Genomic DNA, 18,635 nt, shown 5'->3' on the forward strand with positions numbered 1-18,635 from the left:
AACCCTGGGGGAGCACTCTGAGCCTCAAGTCATGATGTGTGCCCCCCGCGGCCTCACTCGGACCCCAAGGCAGGATGTGGAGACCCCCCCCCGGGGCAGCATTCGGACCCCCAATACAGGATGTGGGACCGCTGAGGGAGCACTCCTATCTCCAAGGCTGGATGTGGGACCCCCGAGGGAGCTCCTCTAACCCCAAGGCTGGATGTGGACCCCCGCGGCCTCATTCGGACTCCCGCGGCAGGATTTGGAGGCACCCCCACCCCCGGGGCAGCCTCGTACCTCCTGGCAGTATGTGGGACCTCTGGGGGAGCAGTCAGGCCTCCAGGACCAAACCACCAGTCCCGCTCAGAAGCCGGATAGGGACGGGTGTGGGGAAGCGCCCGCCCAGGGTCGGATGCCCGCGCCTGCCCCGCTGGTGGCACTACCGATGCGGGCATACACTCCGAGCAGGATCCGCGGAAGCGAAGCTAATCCCCGGCGGCGGCGTAGTCCCAAATTTTGCCTGCCCAGGACCACTTGCGTCAATCAAGCGGCGACGAGCACGTTAAGTCCGGCGGCCAATGGGGAGTTCGCATGGGAACACGCCCCACCCGAAGCCCCGCCCCATAGCGTTCCGGTGAGCGCGGGAAGTAGGCCCTGCGGGCCGCCATCCGCCCCGGGGCTTGGCTGTCTCGCGTGGTTCTTTGCCACCGGGCTCCGAGACCCGCGCCGCCGCTGCTGTTCTGCCCTGAGCGCGCGCTCGCCACCTTCGGGCCCGGGGGCCTCAAGGGGCGAGGGGGCGGAGGACGGGGCCCACCGGCTGATGGCCCGAGAAGCCGAACGGGAGAGGTGGAGGAACCAGAAGATGCCGAGGACGAGGAAGAAGAGGAGGAGGAGCTGCTGAGGAGGGACCCTTTGCTGCCGGTGGGGACCCAGTGTGTGTGCCTGGTTCACCCTGAGGTCAAGTGGGGACCCGGGAAGCCGCAGCGGACCCGAGGTGCGCAGGAACTGCGCCGCGGGCGCAGCCGGGGACTCAGAGGCGGGGCTTCCAGGGGGCGGAGACTCGGGAGAATCGGGCTGGAGCTCAGTGGGGGGTCGGGGCTTGGGGGGCGTGGTTGTAGGCGCTTGAACTCCGGAGTGGAGGCTGGGGGCGGGGCTTTCAGGGCTGGCGCTGGGGGCGGAGATTCGGATGGGCGGGGCTTCCAATGCCAGAGCTCAGGGCTGGCGCTCTGGGGGCGGAGATTGGGAGGGGCGGGGCATCGGGGGGCGGAGACTCGGAGGGCTTGGGCTGAGGGGGCGGGGCGCCAAGCGCAGCACTGAAATGCCAGCACCCATCCCCCTTAAACCTGCTGGCGGCAGCACCAGCTCTCTGCTGCCTGGCCCTATCCCCTCTCTGCCTGCTTCCTGGTTAAGCCCTCCTCTCCCCTGCATTGTATGTTGTGTCCTACCCGTTCTTTTGTAAAGAATCTAACAAAAGTCTAGAGCCAGTGTGCCCCGTCTGTGTGTGTTTGTGAGTGTGTGTGTGTGTGAGACGGATCCTTAAGTACCTTACTGTGCAGCATTTTCATTTATGTAACCACTGAATACTAAAGATTGCGCAAGAAGACGGTTATAGTACGTACACTTTATACCCGGAACCGCAAACCCTTGTCTGCCTGCCCTCTCCAGGGCAGCTGCCTGGGACCACCACCGTTCCCCCCAGTAGCTAACAGCCAGTGCTGTGCCTGTGCTGATGGAGACTCGGGGCACAGCATGCACTCACGGCAGAGAGCCACCTCCTGGGCCCACGTGCTTCGGGTGGGCGAAAACGTGGTTCGAGGGTCTCAGCAGGGCGATCCTGAATGGCTTGGGAAGACCAGACCCCACAGTGGAAAGGGGCAGGCACAGAGATGTGAGGACAGTCTCCAGAGAGGGGTCCTCCAGGGAGCACGGCCTGTGACCCCCGGCAGGCTGGCTGGGTGGCTTTGGGGAGGTGGGGACACTTAGAGTGGAGTCCCTGGGTGTCTAACACACACTGATGTGGGCTGTAAGTGCTGGGGTTGTCACGAGTACTCTGCATTGAGCAGGAGGGTGACCTGATACAGTGGGTTCTTTTAATTCCCCTCTTCCCCTTAGACCTTTATTAACATGTCATTCGTACAATTAGCCTTCTGCTGGGCACAGTTCAGTAGCATTTAGCACATTGCAGCCAGCCCCTCTGTGTGGTTCATATCACCACAGGAGGCCCTGTCCCCTTAATACCAGCCACTTTGCATCGCATCCCCATCCAGTCCCTCACAGCCACGAATCTGCTCTCTGTTCCTGTGAACTTTCCTGTTCAAGAACATTCCATCTCAGTGCTATGTTCCTTGTTTTCTCTTTTAAATCCTTTTAGAGTAGTGTTAGTTGCACAGGAAACTTGAGAAGACAGTACAGAGGGTTCCCTATACCTCCTGTCCCACCTGGTTAGCCTCGTGTGTTACCAGCATCCCCATCAGAGCAGGACACGTATTACGATCCAGGAACCTACGTGAACATGGAATCACCCAGAGTCCATGGTTTACAGTACGATTCACTCTCAGTGATTCACTCTCAGTGTTTCACGCTCTGTGGGTCTAGACAATGTACAATGTTACGGATCCATCATTACAGGATTCTGCAGAGGGTTTCACTGCCCCTCCTGTTCATACTTCACCCCACCCCCTTCCTGGCAACTGCAGATATTTTTACTATGTGCCTCGTTCTGCCTTTTCCAGAACATCATAGGGTTAGAACCATCCACTACGCAGCCTTTTCAGACCGGCTCCTGTCGCTCAATCACATGCATCTAAGGCTCCTGCATGAGTTTCTGTGGCCATACAGCTCATTTGTTTCTGGTGGTGCTAAGACCCTATTGTCTGGATGGTCCCCAGTGTATTTATTCATCCACCTGCTGAGGGACATCAAGGTTGCTTCCAAGCTGCTGTAAACATCCACGTGCAGCTTTGTGTGGACCTAAGTTTCTGTTCACTTGGGTAAATACCAGGGAGCATTCTGCTGGACCCTCTGGTAAGAGCACATTTGGTTTTATAAGAAAGCACCAAACTGCTTTGCCAGCGGCTACGCCACTTTGGGTTCCCATCAGCAACGAAGGAGGGTTCTTGCTGCACCCGTGTCACCAGTGTCAGGTGTTGTCCGCGTTCTGCGTCTGGGCCAGCCTCACAGGTGTGCGTGGCTCTCGAGGTAACGTGCATTCATTTCCCCGACCACATATGGTGTAGAGCGTCTCTCCCCAGCTTCTGTGGTCAAGTGTGTGTTAGGTCTTCAGCCCAGCTTTTGTTTTTTTATATTTTTATTATGAAATTTTTTAAAGTTTATTTCTCAGAGAGCGGGAGCGGGAGAGGTGAAGAGAGAGGGGGCAGAGGGTCCCAAGCCAACTCCCACTGACAGCCCCGCGCAGAGCTTGATCTCACAAACCATAAGATTGTGACCTGAGCCAAAGTCAGACCCTCAACCGACCAAGCCACTGAGGCGTCCTGTTTGACCCAGCTTTTGATCAAGTTTTTTTTTTTAATTTTTTTTAAACGTTTATTCATCTTTGAGAGACAGAGACAGAGCATGAGCAGGGAAGGGGCAGAGAGAGAGAGACACAGAATCCAAAGCAGGCTCCAGGCTCTGAGCTCTCAGCACAGAGCCTGATGCGGGACTCGAACTCACGAGACGTGAGATCATGCCCTGAGCTGAAGTTGGACACTCGACCCACTGAGCCACCCAGGGGCCCCTTAAAATACATTTTTTAATGTTTATTCACTTTTTGAGAGACAGAGACAGAGTGCCAGCAGGGCAAGGGCAGAAGGAGAGAGAGACACAGAATCCAAAGCAGGCTCCGGGCTCTGAGCTGTCAGCACAGAGCCCGACGTGAGGCTTGAACTCACGAACCACGAGATCATGACCTGAGCCAAGTCGGACGCTCGACCGACTGAGCCCTCAGGCGCCCCTCAAGTTCTTTTATTGCTAAGTTTTAAGAGTTCTTCTGGATAATAGCCCTTTCTCAGATGTTTTTTACAAATATTTTCTTCTAGTCTGTGGCTTGACTTTTCAGTTTCTCTACGACATTCACAGTCCGAATTTCTTCATCACGACTCTAGTCCTGTCTTCAAGCTTAGAGATTCATTCCTTGGCCTTGCCCAGCCCACTCATAAGCCTATTAGCGGATTCTTCCTTTTCCGTTGGAGTGTTTGTGACAGCCAGCATTTCTGTTTGGCTCTTTCTTCAAATTTCCATCTGTCTGCTTACGTTGCCCATCTGTCCTTGCGTGCCCTTAGCATATGAATCATAGTTGTTGTAAGTTCCTGGTCTGATAATTCCAGCATTCCTGCCATATTCCACTGGCTCTGACGCTGCTCTGTGTCTTTACATCACGTTTGTCACCTGTCAGTATACCCTGTAATTTTCTCCTAATGGCCGGATGTGATAGATGGGGTACAAGGAAGTGGTGTCAACCGGTCTTCAGTGGTGTGGTGCCGAGGTGTGAGGCAGGGGAGGGGAGGTGTGGGGCAGGGAGGGGAGGTGTGGGGCAGGGGTGGGGAGCTGTGGTGCAGGGGTAGGGAGTTGTGGTGCAGGGGTGGGGAGGTGAGGGGTGGGGGAAGCCTCCGTAGTCCTGCGAGCAGGGCCCAGTTGTGAGTGAGCCCATGCATGTGAACTGTGAATACACAAGTGTCCTGAGGTTTCATCCCCACCTGGTGGATCCCCGAGCATTAGCGTTGGGGGTCCCACGTGGCACTTCGACCAGACCCCCAGGCTGGTGGCTGTGGGAGTGGCCACAGGAGCAGGACCGCCAGGGGGGTTGTGGGAAGCTGCACGGTGATCCACGGTTGAGTGGGGATGTGGCCCCCCACGGAGGTCAGGAAAGACCGCGTCTGTGGGGGTTGCTGATGCCCCATGTGTGACGGTTAAGGAGGGAAGTCAGGGGACCCCACCCAGAAGGGCGGAAGTGAGGAGGACCAGCGAGGTCCCTCAGGAGAACCTGAGAACACTGTGCTCCAAGGCGGCTGCCGGGAGAGGGCGGACCCCACTGGGGCACAGAGGGCGGCTTAGTACAAGTTTCACAGGGGTGTTACCCAGAACGCTGGCCTCCGTGTCACAGAGCCCTGAGCCCCCCTCAGCCCTGTCGGCAGCAGTCAGGACTCAAAGCCCCAGGACCCACCGGCACCAGCACCCCACTCCCTGCCTAAGCGGGGGCTCACAGCCCACCCTGCAGGCAATGAATGTAGCCAGTTCCTGGGCTCCGTCACAAGACCCGCTGTGCACTGGGTCACGACAGACCGCGGGGGCCTCACCGAGCACACGTCCCGTTATCTGCCCAGCCCCCGGCATCCAGCGTGAGCGGAGGCTGCAACGGTCTGGGCCTGGAGGCACACAGCTGTGTTTCGGACCAGGTGCCTACCTGGGTGCTGCGTCCGGACCTCTGTGCAGCCGTGCAGGCAGCCATCCGAGCTGGGGAGCACGGGGCCCTGGGGCCGACCTCGCAGGGGTGTGTCCCTCACCCTGGCCCTGTGTCTCCCCGAAGCTGACCGGCAGGTGGCGGAGGCGGAATCTCTGGTCCACACGCTGGACCGCTGGTCGGTGGTGGAAAGGATGGTGGTGCCCGCCAGAACACCCGACGGGAAGGTCCCGTTCAGCAGAGGGACCCTGCGGCACCTGACAGGTGGGCCCTGCTCCTTGGCTCTCTTCCTCCTGAAGCAGGAACGGTGGGGCTCGCCGTCTGGGCCGAGTAGAGGCGTCCTCACGGGAACTTGGATCAGACGTCCAAAACGCCTCCGTGCCCCGATCGCAACCTGAACTGTGCCTGATGGGGCCGTCAGGGCAATTTAGAGTCCGGTGGAAGCTGGCCCTGGGACCCCAGCCCAGCCCTCCCCGCAGACAGGGTGCTGTGTGTGAACCCTGCCTTCCAGGGACCCCCGGGGGTGTCACACTTCAGAGCGGCGAGCCCTGCGGAGACGCTGAGGGGGTGCTCACCGCCCGGCTCTGTCACCACAGGTCATGGAGCCATTCAGACCCCGTGGGGTCGTGTCACCTGCGTGTGCAAGACCCACGACCCCCGAAGGGACCCCGGTCCTCCCCTCCCCTGCCTCACACACCCGACTTCCCAAATACGCACTCAGGGAGTCGAGGGGTACCCGGTGACCACAGCCAGCCTGAGCCCAGGGTCGGCCCCACGACAGACCCCATGGAGCCCTGACGTCCGACCGAACCTTCTCTTTTCCTCAGAGAAAATCAGAGCATTGCCAGAAATCACCGTGGTCTTTCTGAATGTGGAGAGGATGGCCCCGCCCACCAAGGTATGCGGGAGTCTCTGGGTGCTTCCCACGCTCCGGGGCGGAGGGAGTCGGGTCAGACGGAGGAGGCCCCGGGATCAATCGCCGACGCCATCTCGGCGGCCCCCTTCACCCGAGACACCGCTGCAGATGCCCTCACTCCCTCCCTCCGTTTCCAGAAAGAACTGGAGGCCGCCTGGGGCGTGCAGGTGTTTGACCGATTCACCGTTGTTCTTTCCATCTTCCGCTGCAACGCCCGGACGAAGGAGGCCCGGCTGCAGGTGGCGCTGGCTGAGCTCCCCCTTCTCAGGTTCGGGGCACACCCCAGCTCTCGCGGCTCGCGTAGTGGGGTGTCCGACCCGTTGCCTGGGGTGCGGTGAAGACGGAAGGCAGGGCTGGCCGTGCCCTCCCGGACGAGGCCTGCCAGGCTCCTGTCCGAGCAGCGTGCCTACCCGGACAGGTCACCCCGCTGTGGGCCCCCCCCCCACCTTCCGTGACGGTGAAGATCCAGGCAGGAGGAAAGACCCCCTGCCTCGCTCTCTCCACCCCGAGTTCTCATGTCACCCTCGGTCTGTGTGCTGTCACCTGGCGCGCTCCCCCTAGATGGGCACGGACGTCTCACCCTGTCTACTGAGACGCCCCCTTTCCACGGCAGGTCCCACCTGAGCAGCACCACCCGCCTGGATGGACGGGGAGGAGGCTCACGCTACATCATGGGGTCAGGTAACGTGAGGTCTTGTCACCGCGTGCTCAGAAGGGGGTATGTCACGGCGGCCACCCTTAGGAAGGGGACAGCAGCGCTGAAACATCCCAGTGGGGCTGCATGTGACCTCGTACATGGTCCCATTCACACAAACTAGAATATCTACGTGTTCTGCTGGGGTGGCTGCAATGAAGGACCACAAGCCAGAGCCTTAAAACCTCAGGAATCTACTCTGTCAGCTCTGGAGACCAGAAGTCTGAGATCTGGGGGGTGGGGTGGGGGCAGGGCCGCTGAGATCGGGTCAGGGGGGGTGGGCAGGGCCACTGAGATCCAAGTGGCAGGGCTGTGCTCCCTCCAGAGGCTCCAGGGAGGGTCCTTCCTGCCTCTTGCAGCTTCTGGGGCTCCAGGCGTCCCTGGGCTCGTGGCTGCGTCCCTCCCACATGGGTCTTCACATCTTCACACGGCTTCTCCTCTGTCTTCTCTTATGTTATGCAGACATTTGTCTTTGGATTTAGGGCCACACTGATCCAGGATGACCCCTCAGATCCCTCACCAGTTATATGCGCCCAGACCATATTCCGAAATGTGTTCCCGTTCACGGGTCCCAGGGGTCAGGATGTAGATGTGTCTTTGGGGCACCGCTCAGGTGGCTCTGGATATCATGGGGGCTGTCCTTCTGAGGCTCTCCCTTACTCCCAAATAAAGGGGAGCCCAGGTGACCTCAGAGGGCAGAAGTCCGGAGGCGAGGCCACCCTCCACTGGGTGAAGCCATCTGTCAGACAGGAAGGTGCTGGGGCAGTATAGAAGAGCAGACCGGCAGGGCGGGGGGCGGGTCCCAGGGGCAGAATGCCTGTCCACAACGCACACAGGGACCCGCGTGGCTCACTCTGCTCTTATGTCTTTGTGAGTGTGCTCACTGACTCGCCGTGTTGGGTGTTTGTAGGAGAATCGCTCATGCAGGTGCAACGGCACCTGCTGAAGGACAAGGAGCTGAAGATTCGAAGGCGCTGGACAGACTTCGGGACAAAAGGCATCTCCTGGGAAGGCAGCGCAGACGGCGGGAGTTTCCTGTGGTCTCCATGGTGGGATACACAAACTGCGGTGAGAGAAGTTCTGTGGGCTTCTGGGGGGTCCACCGTCCCCCCACCACCCTGCTAGTGCATTTGGGGAGAAACCGCTCACAAACGCAACAAGGCCCTGGGATTCAGAGGGCCGATGGATGATGAGAACAGGTGGAAAGCATGGCTCATGTCCCCGGGGCATTTGCAGGGCCCACGGCGGGTGCCCCATCAGGTCACTAGCGTGGTCATCGAGTGCTGGACAGCAGACTGCACTCCCTTCTCTTACAGGTGTGTTGAGACTGAGAGAGAGACAGAAGGGTGACGGTGTTAAGACCATTCATGGTGGGCAGGCCCGTAGAAAGATAAAAGTGGTTCAGACTGTGCGCAGTAGGACCTCACCACAGGGCTCGTGGTTTAGCTTAATGTGTGTGCTCAGCGCGATCGTCTGCAGGACACGGAACCTCGGGTCTCCTTCATCCCGAAGCCCTGAGCTCACGGCTGTGCTCGGTAAAGGGACACAACGGCGGGTGCGACTTCCTCACCGTCGGGGTCCGGTCCGCCAGCGGGTGCCGGGCTGCGCGAGGTCCACTCCCCTGCCAGTGTGAGGTCCCCGCCAGCCTCACGCCACCAGCTCCCTGTCCTCAAGGAGGGAGGGAACTTCCCACAAAACCTGGAACAGAAAGTGTGGGGGCACCGCAGCTGCAGAGAATCCTGCTTGGGTAGATACAGGCTCTCACCCTGTGGGAAACGGCGAGTGCGTCCGCACGGCGGCGTCAGCACCGAGCTGCACCGCCGAGGCTACCGAACTCAGTACTGCTAGGTTATGCCCACGGCCCGTGGCTCACCAGCACAGAGGAGTCTGTGCCCCGGGACCTGTGTGGTAAGGGCACCTGTGTGTCCAGGTGGGGCCGCCCTACCGGGTCATCTCCTCATTCACCTGTGGGGCGGGCTGAAGCCAGTGGCCACCAGTAATGTCCATGAGCTGGCGTGGTGCTGGCGTGGCCCTGAACACAGGTGTCAGGCACACACACGGGCGCATTCTTGCAGGAAGGCTGAGTGGAGGGGACGTCCTCTGGGGCCATTGCAGACACATACAGCTCCTGCCTGTCTACACCGCCACACTCCATTAACGCTGTCACCCCCATCTACCCCCCCCACACACACACACCGATTTCACCACCACCCCGTCTACACAGATGTCCAATCCAACTTATACAACTCCAACTCCGCCAACACCCCCGTCTACACAGATGCCCAGCCTACCTCACAGTGTACCTGCCCCACTCCATCATCACTCCATCTACACAGACGTCCGGTGCACCTTATACACATACCTCAATTCTACCACCAGCACTCTGTCTACACAGACACCCAGCCCACCTCACAGACAACACACATGCCCCATAGGCACCACAGCCCCTGTCTACACCATCACCTTTCTGCCATGCAGATACCTACTGCATCTCAGACATGCAGAGAACCTGCCTCGTCTATGTGGACGCCAATCACGTGTCACCCACACGTGTACAAATGTGACCGCTGTGTCTATACTATCCTCATGTGCACGGTTGCCCTCACCCCCTCAGCCATCACCACCCTGTCCGCACCACCGCTGTCCTGCATACAGGCACTCGTACCCTGGGCCCTGGCCCTCTGGGCCGCAAGCGTGACGGAGAACAGCAGGTTCTTTGACCACACAGGGCGGAGACTAGGAGCTCAGAGACCTTACAATGCATGGCCGCCCCTCGGCCAGATGCACATGGGTTCGACTGCTACCGAGGTGGGACACGTGTGAGGGGGCCTCACACAGTGCGTCCACTGTGACCCACCTTCCAGGAAAAACCACGCTGATCAAGGCCCTGACGGGTGATAACACCATCCGGCCCCAGGATCGGCTGTTTGCGACACTGGACGTCACAGCCCATGCGGGGTGGCTGCCCTCCCGCGTAGCTGTCATCTACGTGGACACCATCAGCTTCCTCTCCCAGCTGCCCCACAGCCTGATCGAGTCCTTCTCTGCCATCCTGGAAGATGTGGCTCATTCAGTGAGTGTGGGATGATCCCAGAGGCCAAATTACCTAAAACACCTGTGTAACCTGGGGCCCGGTCCCTTCACACGACACAGCCTTGGGGACCTGGTCCCCTCACACGTGACACAACATAGGGATCTGGGACCTTCACACACGACATAACCCTGGGTATCAGGTGCCCTCATACATGACACAACTTGGGGGCAGGATTCCCTCATGCACAATACAACATGGGGGCGAAGTCCCTCAAGCATGACACAACTTGGGGGCCAGATCCCCTCACATGTGACACAACCTTGGGACTGGGTGCCCTCACACACAACACAACGTGGGGGCTGGGTCCCCTCACACGACACAACATGGGGGCCAGGTCCCCTCACACACGACACAACCCGGGGGCCGGGTCTCTGGACACACACACCCTCAGGAAGGTGGTGCCTAAGCCACCCTGAGACTGAGCCCTGTCCGGTGACCCCTTTGAAGACTAATTCACAGAAGGAGGTGGAACCGCTGTCCAGGGCGACCAGGCGCCTGCCCCTCATCCCTCAGGTCACCTGTGTGCACAGCTGTGGCCGCGGGGACTCCGGGCATGCTCTCTGTGGTCTTGCCCCCAAACCCCGAACCGTGGTGTAAACAGGAGAATGAACCAGGCCGACCTCAGCTACAGGGCGTCCCACAAAATGCCCGCGCGGTGCTCAATGTGGTCAGAGCTCAGAGGGGCTAAGGACAGGTGACCGGCAATGTGACAAGTGTCCTGGGTGGTGTCCAGAATGGAAAGGGAGAGGCCAGTGACTCGGGACAGAGCCTGGAATGTCGTCACAAGTGCACCCCGGGGTCACCCCCGGCTTGTGGCACATGCCATGACTAATGTTGGCTGTGGCAGCAAGGTGAGGGCCACATGTCCACTCTGCCATATTTCCAGAAAATCTAGAACATTTCTGAAGTAAAACATTTTTTTTTTTATTTTAAGCACATCTAAAACCTGGAAGTGAACATTCTGGAATGTGGGTGGTGCCTGTTCCCAGGGGCAGAATTACAGGAAGCTCTTTCTTCTTGCTGCATTTTCCAAATTCTTTTTCATTTATCTTGGGAGAGAGGGAGAGAGAGGATCCCAAGCGGGCTCCACGCTGTCGGGCCCCGAGCCCGAGGTGGGGCTTGAACCCACCAACCGTGAGGTCATGACCCCAGCCAAAACGGCTGCACCAGTCAGATGCCCGCGTTTTCCCAATTGTGCATCGGTCACCTACCTGTAAAGATACTTAAACGTAGGAAGAGGCGTCCTTTAAAATTTGGAGTAACGCAGACTCAGGCTTCCGCGGATGATGAACAAGGCACCCGGTGGGGGGTCAGGGGCCTGCCGGAGCCGCCCAGGGCCCCAATCACATGGAGGGCGGTGGCCTGGCCACGGCTGGACCCCTGATCAAAGGACACTGCGTGGGCCCCGGGCCAGCTCTGGTCTCAGGGAGCCTCCGCCCCCTTCCACCGAGACCAGGGCAGGGGACAGCGAGGGGGCCGGGCCGGCTCCCACTCCCACCCCACCATGCGGTGCCCGTGAGAGCCCCCGGCCGGCGCGGGTCCTCCTGTGTGACCCCCGGAACCCCGTCCCCAGCACGGGCCCGTCTGCTCCCCAGGATCTGGTCGTGCACGTGAGAGACGTGAGCCGCCCCGAGACGGAGCTGCAGAAAGCCAGCGTCCCGGCCGCTCTGCGGGGCCTGCGCCTGCCCGCCTCGCTGCTGGACTCCGTGCTGGAAGTTCATAACAAGGTCGACCTGGTGCCCGGGTGAGTGGACCCCAGTCTGCCCCCCTCCCCCCGGACCTCATTCCCGCAGGTACTGGTGACGCGGCCCGGTGACCTGTGGCGTCCGCCGCTTCTCACCGCCCCCCGCCCCGCCCCGCCCCGCCCCGACGGCTTTCCACGGAGCGCCCCCTGCTGGTCCCGGGAGGGAAAGGGGCGGTCCCAGCGCCTTTGTCCCGGCTGCCTTCCCTCAGGTGCCTGAACTCAAGACAATCGCATGCCATCGGAGGGGCGGTGTGTTCCGAACCCCTCACCCCCACAGGCCCCCTGTGTCACCGCAGCCGTGTTCTGGGGTCGCATGTTCTGAACCCCTCACCCCCACAGCCGCCCCCCCCCGTGTCACCGCAGCCTTATGGTTTTCTCCGTCCCTGTGTCCCTGTCCAGTGGCGTCGCGCCCTCTCCTGGGACCGTCTGACACAGTCACAGTTCAGGCCCCGTGGGCGGGGGGGGGGGTTTCTTGGGGACCCCCGCTGGTGTTCCCTGGGCTGAGTGGGGTCTGCCCGCCGCCCCGACGCAGGTACAGCCCGGCAGGATCCCAGGCCGTGGCCATGTCCGCCCTCCTGGGACACGGGCCCCCGGAGCTGAGAGCCCGGCTGGAGGACGCTGTCCTGAGAGCCACAGGGAGACAGGTCCTCATGCTCCGAGTCCGGCTGGCGGGGGCACAGCTGAGGTGCGTGGGGCTGGCCAAGCAGGTGTAGGAAGGGCAGGGCAGAGCACCAGCACACGGGGCAGGTGCCGGGTGTCTGATGCGCCTGCAGCAAATCTGGGTTAATGACTTGGCCTGCGGGACAAGCGGCCTCCTTGAGCTGACAGGCATGCAGGGGGGTGGTTCGTTGCAGTAAGTCCCCCACCAGTGACAGCAAGGCGGTGTGTGGTTGGGGGACAGGGCTCTGCGGGGACAGGACTCTTCGGGGACAGGGGATGGGGCTTCAGGGGTAGCGTTCTGTGGGATGGCGCTCTGCCTGGGACCAGTTCCTGGGAACATAGCCCTTTGGGGTCCTTGCCTGCCTCACAGACGTGTTCCTTGCTCACTTCCTCAGCTGGCTGCACCAGGAGGCGACAGTGCAGGACGTGAACGTGATCCCTGATGCAGGGGCAGCCAATGTCAGGGTCGTCATCAGCAGCTCTGCCTACAGCAAGTTCCGGAAGCTCTTCCTGGAGTTAGCCAGCCAGTGAGGGAAGGGAGGCTGTGTGGCCTCAGCCACCGCCTTGGGGCGTCCTGCCTGCCCCCTCAGGTGCCTTGCTCCCTGCTGGGCCCGAAAGGCTGGTGGCCGCCCCCTTGCGGCCAGAAGTCGAAGGTCAGGTCTCAGGGTGACTCCGCGGGGATGTGCTTGTGACCTGAGCGTGGGTTCCCTTCCACGCTGTTCCAGCTACAGGATATTAAAAGCTCTGCTATTGTGTCTGTAAACCAGCCTTTCTGAGTCTTCCAAGGGCCGGCCACCAGGCACACGGTCCTGCCAGTGTGGCGGGTGTGGGAGGAGCCACTTGGGGCTTTCCAGGTGCTGGTCCCCATAAACTCAGGGCTGCCAGACCTCCCTGTTCCCCACCGCAGTGTCCCGGCAACAAGGACTGTCTCCCAACGACCCTGAGGCCTCCAAGGGCACACACAGGTCAAGGAGAAACAAGGGGACGGGGCAGTGTGGATGATGGGGCAGTGTCGACAGGACAAGGTGTGGACAGGGCAGCCCAGCCCATCCTGAAACCAGGAGACTGGCCAACCCCGGGGATTCGCTCGTACAGGGACCCCGAAAAGACCACAGTGGGCAGGGGAGTGTGCTGCGTGGGCCACCCCCAGCCCCCAAGGTCCCGCCCAGTCTGTCTGCCCCTGGTGTGTGCCCACTCTTCCCTGAGGCCCCACAGCCTGGCTCTCTGCCTGGGACCCACACCAGGGCCACCCTCTTCCAACCCCCGACTCTGTTCTCACCACTGCAGCACCTCCCCGTGCAGGAGACACAAGGAAGGGGTGCGGGTGGGTCAGACCTCTGGTCCCTCACTCCTCACAGCCACCCACCCCAGTGTCCACACCCCAGTGTCCCAGAGGCCCCACCCCAAGGCCCAGAACCACAGGGTCCTGACGCCCAACTGCATGCTTACAAGCATGATGAGGTGGCTGGCACTCAGGGGGGCCTGCATGGGAGGGTTGGGGGAGGGGTTCGGGGGCCCAGGAGGGAGGATCAGGGACATGGGGGGGAGGGACCCCGGACAGAGGGCATCGGTCTTCCCACTGAGGGGACCAGGTACAAGACCGCCCCCCCCCACGAGCACCCAGGCTTCCCCAGGACCCCTCTGTCCACAGATGGGCCTCTCCCCTCCCAAGGCCCGGTCCACTGTGCCGCGAGCAGCTGGGCCCTGAGAACATGCCCATGTGCTGGGAGGCAGGCAGTCACCCCAAGAAGGGGGCCCAGGCACGGCCGACCCCCGAGGTGCCCACACCCCGATTCTGACATAGGAAGGGCCAAGTATGGGTTTGAGTGACCCAGAGACACTGTCACCTGATGGTACTTCACTCCGCCAACGTTTATTCAGCAGCCTAGGGCAGTGCACACACCCGAACCACACGGCCTCCTTTCCCATGGGTTCGTGGTCCACACACGGAGCCACTACAGCACCTGCCAGGCACATCCTTCTGACAGAGTGCGTCCCTCAAATACACAAGGCTCAGACACTCATCTTTAAGTATGGGCAGGGGACGCCTCCGTGGCTCAGTCACATATCCGACTTCAGCTTAGGTCATGATCTCACGACTCGTGGGTTCGAGCCCCAGGTCAGCTCTGCTGACAGCTCGGGGCCTGGAGCCTGCTTCAGATAAATAAGCATTTTTAAAAATTTAAATACATTAGGGGCCCCTGGGTGGCTCATTCGGTTCAGTGTCCAACTTTGGCTCAGGTCATGATCTTGTGGTTTTTGAGTTTGAGCCCCACGTCGGGCTCTGTGCTGGCAGCTCGGAGCCTGGAGCCTGTTTCAGATTCTGTGACTCCCTCTCTCTCTGCCCCTCCCCCGCTTGCACTCTGTCTCTCACTCAAAACAAACATTAAAAATTTTAAATGAATTTAAATAAACTAAATAAAATTAAGTATGGGTGGGGAGGGGGGCATCTGGCTGGCTGTGGATGAACCATGCAACTATTGATCTTGGGTTCCTAGGTTCAAGCCCCATGTGGTCTGTAGAGATCATTCAAAAATAACATCTTTTTTATTTTTTAAATTTATTTTAAGTTTATTCATTTTGAGACAGAAAGCAAGCAGGGGAAGGGCAGAGAGAGAGAAAGAATCCAAACCAGGCTTCGCGTCTCAGTGCAAGATCATGACCTGAGCGAAAATCAAGAGTCGGATGCTTGGGGCGCCTGGGTGGCGCAGTCGGTTAAGCGTCCGACTTCAGCCAGGTCGCGATCTCGCGGTCCGTGAGTTCGAGCCCCGCGTCAGGCTCTGGGCTGATGGCTTGGAGCCTGGAGCCTGTTTCCGATTCTGTGTCTCCCTCTCTCTCTGCCCCCCCCCCCCCGTTCATGCTCTGTCTCTCTCTGTCCCAAAAAATAAATAAACGTTGAAAAAAAAAATTAAAAAAAAAAAAAGAGTCAGATGCTTAACCAACTGAGCCACCCAGGCACCCCTTTTGTTTGTTATTTATAGAGACCCACCAGCTTTCTTTGGGTTAGTATTTTCTATTTACTTTCACCCTTCTGTGTCTTTCTTTCTCTCTTTCTTTCTTTCTTTCTTTCTTCTTTCTTTCTCTCTCTCTCTCTCTTTCTTCCTTTCTTTCTGAGAGAGAGGGAGAACACAAGCTGAGGAGGGGGCAGAGAGAGAATCTCAAGCAGGGTCCACTCTCCATGCAGAGACCAACACAAGGTCAGTCCCACAATCCTGGGATCATGACCTGAGCCAAAATCAAAAGTCTGATGCTTAACTGGGCCACCCAGGAGCCCCAAAATAACATCTTTAAAAAAAAATAAAGTACGTGGGGCGCGTGGGTGGCTTAGTCTGTTAAGCGTCCGACTTCGGCTCAGGTCATGATCTCATGGTTCCTGAGTTGGAGCCCCTCGTCGGGTTCTGTGCTGACAGCTCTCGGAGCCTGGAGCCTGCTTGGGATTCTGTGTCTCCCTCTCTCTCTGCCTCTCCCCCGCTCATGCTCTCTCTCTCTCTCTCTCTCTCTCAAAAATAAATAAATGTAAAGAAAAAAAAATTTTTTTAAGACTGTAGAACAAAATAAATAAAATAAAAAATAACAAAATGAAGTAAAATAAAATTAAATTAAGTTAAATTAAGTTAAAATTAAATAGGGACGCCTGGGTGGCTCAGTCGGTTAAGCAGCTGACTTCAGCTGGGGTCATGATCTCATGGTTCGTGGGTTCGAGCCCCACGTCAGGCTCTGTGCTGACAGCTCAGAGCCTGGAGCCTGCTTCGGATTCTGTGTCTCCTTCTGCCTCTGCCCCTCCCCTGCTGGCACTGTGTCTCTTGCTGTCTCTCTGAAAAATAAACAAAACATTAAAAAAAATGAATAAAGTACAGAACCTTTGCTTCATGTCCACATGAAGAGACTTAAAATACCAGAAAACTGAAAGGTTTGACCCAGGATTTTAAGTTATAAAGCAACAACAAAGTGCGGCCCAGCGAGCAGGTGAAGAAACCTCCCCGTGACCCGGGGAACCTGCTCCTTCAACACCGGGTCCTCCACACCGTGTTGCCCAGATGTGTCAGTCACTTGAATGACAGAAACAGAAATCCACGAACGAGGCGGATTTCGTGGGATTGAACAGTCGTGAGGAGCGTTCCGGACCCAAATGGAAGGTACTTGTGGGCCGGACGTGGCCAGGAACTACGGCCACGGGGCGTTCAGAGGACGCAGCATCTTGTCCGGCGCCCTCCCCTGCGGGTTCGAGCTTCCAGTTCCTGGGCCTCCGGCCGCTCCTGGAACGATGGCATCCGCATACCGAAAACACAAGCGGATGTTCTGGAAAATGACCCCTTGCACCTGAAGAGAACACACTCCAACACGGAGGAAAGCGTCGTCTTCAAGACTACCCTGGAGAAAGCCTAATGTCCTTCTCCATCGGAGGCAGAATGCTCCGGAACACGAGACACACAGGAACCCCAGGGAGCCCTTCGTAGGGGAGAGGAACACCCACACACCATCGGGGTTCACCGTTGGGCTGAGAAGCTGAAAGGGCCAGCACCGTCAACGTCGTGTGCGCAATGCGGGACTTGTGACGTTGCGTCCACGCGGCTGGATCCCTGGGTACCGGGGAAGCGGAGCAATGCTGTCCTGCCCCTCACGGGGAGCACGGCCTCATGCACACCCTCGGGGTTTTCACTCCCGGAGGCGGCCAGCCGCCAGGAGAATTTACTAAGTATGTTGCCCCAGGGGGTGGGGTGTGCTGCCCCTGAGCTGCAAGGAAAACCCGTTTGGGGCAGAAATTTGCATGAGGCCACGCAGTTTCCGTGGGAAAGGCAGACGTGACAGCGGGACACCGGCGCCCCCCCCCCCCCCCCCCGTGGTTCTTCCTAGACACCGCATGTTGCACAAACCTAAAGTGCCCTGCCAGGCTGCCGGCCCCACTTTTCCAACCACATCCCCTCACTTCCTGTGTCTGCGCCCCAGGTTGGTCATTCTCGCCGTGTTTCCCACGTTTTTGTTATGACCGTGTCCGTTAAGGTGATGTCTGCCCGGTGGCGGGGACTCACCGACAGCTCAGGGGATGGTTAGCATTTTTTTTTTTTTTTTTTTTTGGAGCGATACGGTATGTTTCAGTGAAGGCACGAGCACTGTTTTTCTGGACACCACGCGATCGGTGCGTTAATAGACTCCTTCGTCAACACACAACTTTTGTATGTCCCGGGAAACCAAAAAATTCATCTGATGCATTTTATTGCAGTTTCGCTGGACCGCAACCCACAGTATCTCCAGCACGTGCCCGTGTCGGCTCAGGGGTCAGCTCGAAGCCTATGCATGTGGGCTTGGCGAGCGCAGGGTGGATGATGGCGTTGCTTTGCTCACATATAGCGTGTGCTCCCGAGCCCGTGGTTGGCGTCTCTGATTAGGAATCCGCTAGCCCTGAGGGGGGGAGCCGCAAGGCCCCCAGATGCCAGAGCACCACGAACAGAGAAAAGAACAAAAGAGAGTTCGCATCTTGGGCAAATAGAGACAGACAGACGGACAGACAGACCCTAAGAAACCACAGAACAAGGATGTTGGAAAACTGACCACTGCCCAACGTGGTCCTGGGAGAAGAATGGCACGTGTGCCAGAGAGGGGAAACCCCAGCACCACTTGGCCTAATTTCCGGGGATGCCTGAAGGTGGCCTCCTGGCGGGCCCCCGGATGCCACGGCAGCGCTCAGGGTGGGCACCCAGCTGCCCGTCACGCGTGCGGGCCCACACTGGCTCGAAGAGAGCGCCAGGGAGGCGTCTGGAAAGTGAGGGAGTGAGTGCCAAACACCTCTTTCGAGGGCCCCTTCCATCCCTGTCGGAAAAGCCAGAGTAGAAGCAGCCCCAGGAACCGTGGCCTGGGGACAAGCAAACGTGCGGTGGTTTCATCGGAAACCACAGTATCTCTTCCCCGTTTTAGTGGTTTTCTCCGTGGATCGGACATGCCCAGTCCTACCCCACAGACGCGGTACTTTCGGGTTTTATGCAGCTCCGGGAAAGTGTCATACATCATCCTGCTGCCGCCACAGCCCCAGGCAAGGGGATGCCCCACGGCACCCACCAACGGCAGCCACGGCTGCAGCTAAACCTGAAGAAGCAGATCCCAGGTTCCGGGTCCTTCTTCCTCTGAGGATTCGAGCACACGTCTCTGATC

The 18,635-nt window shown here is 59.0% G+C and overlaps 1 protein-coding gene across 1 annotated transcript; it reads left to right on the forward strand.

Annotated features, from left to right (window-relative positions):
* The first annotated feature begins 74 nt into the window (after positions 1-74).
* On the forward strand, positions 75-13,251 carry LOC122477193 (putative GTP-binding protein 6). Its single transcript, XM_043570049.1, is given in 12 exon segments — positions 75-539; positions 634-976; positions 5,507-5,644; positions 6,208-6,278; positions 6,434-6,564; positions 6,910-6,977; positions 7,901-7,954; positions 7,957-8,058; positions 9,855-10,063; positions 11,680-11,828; positions 12,361-12,513; positions 12,884-13,251. Coding segments are annotated over 12 exon segments (2,019 nt in total). The 3' UTR covers positions 13,020-13,251.
* The last annotated feature ends 5,384 nt before the right edge of the window (positions 13,252-18,635 follow it).

Source organism: Prionailurus bengalensis, chromosome X, assembly GCF_016509475.1.
Source record: "Prionailurus bengalensis isolate Pbe53 chromosome X, Fcat_Pben_1.1_paternal_pri, whole genome shotgun sequence".
Lineage (NCBI taxonomy): Eukaryota > Metazoa > Chordata > Mammalia > Carnivora > Felidae > Prionailurus > Prionailurus bengalensis.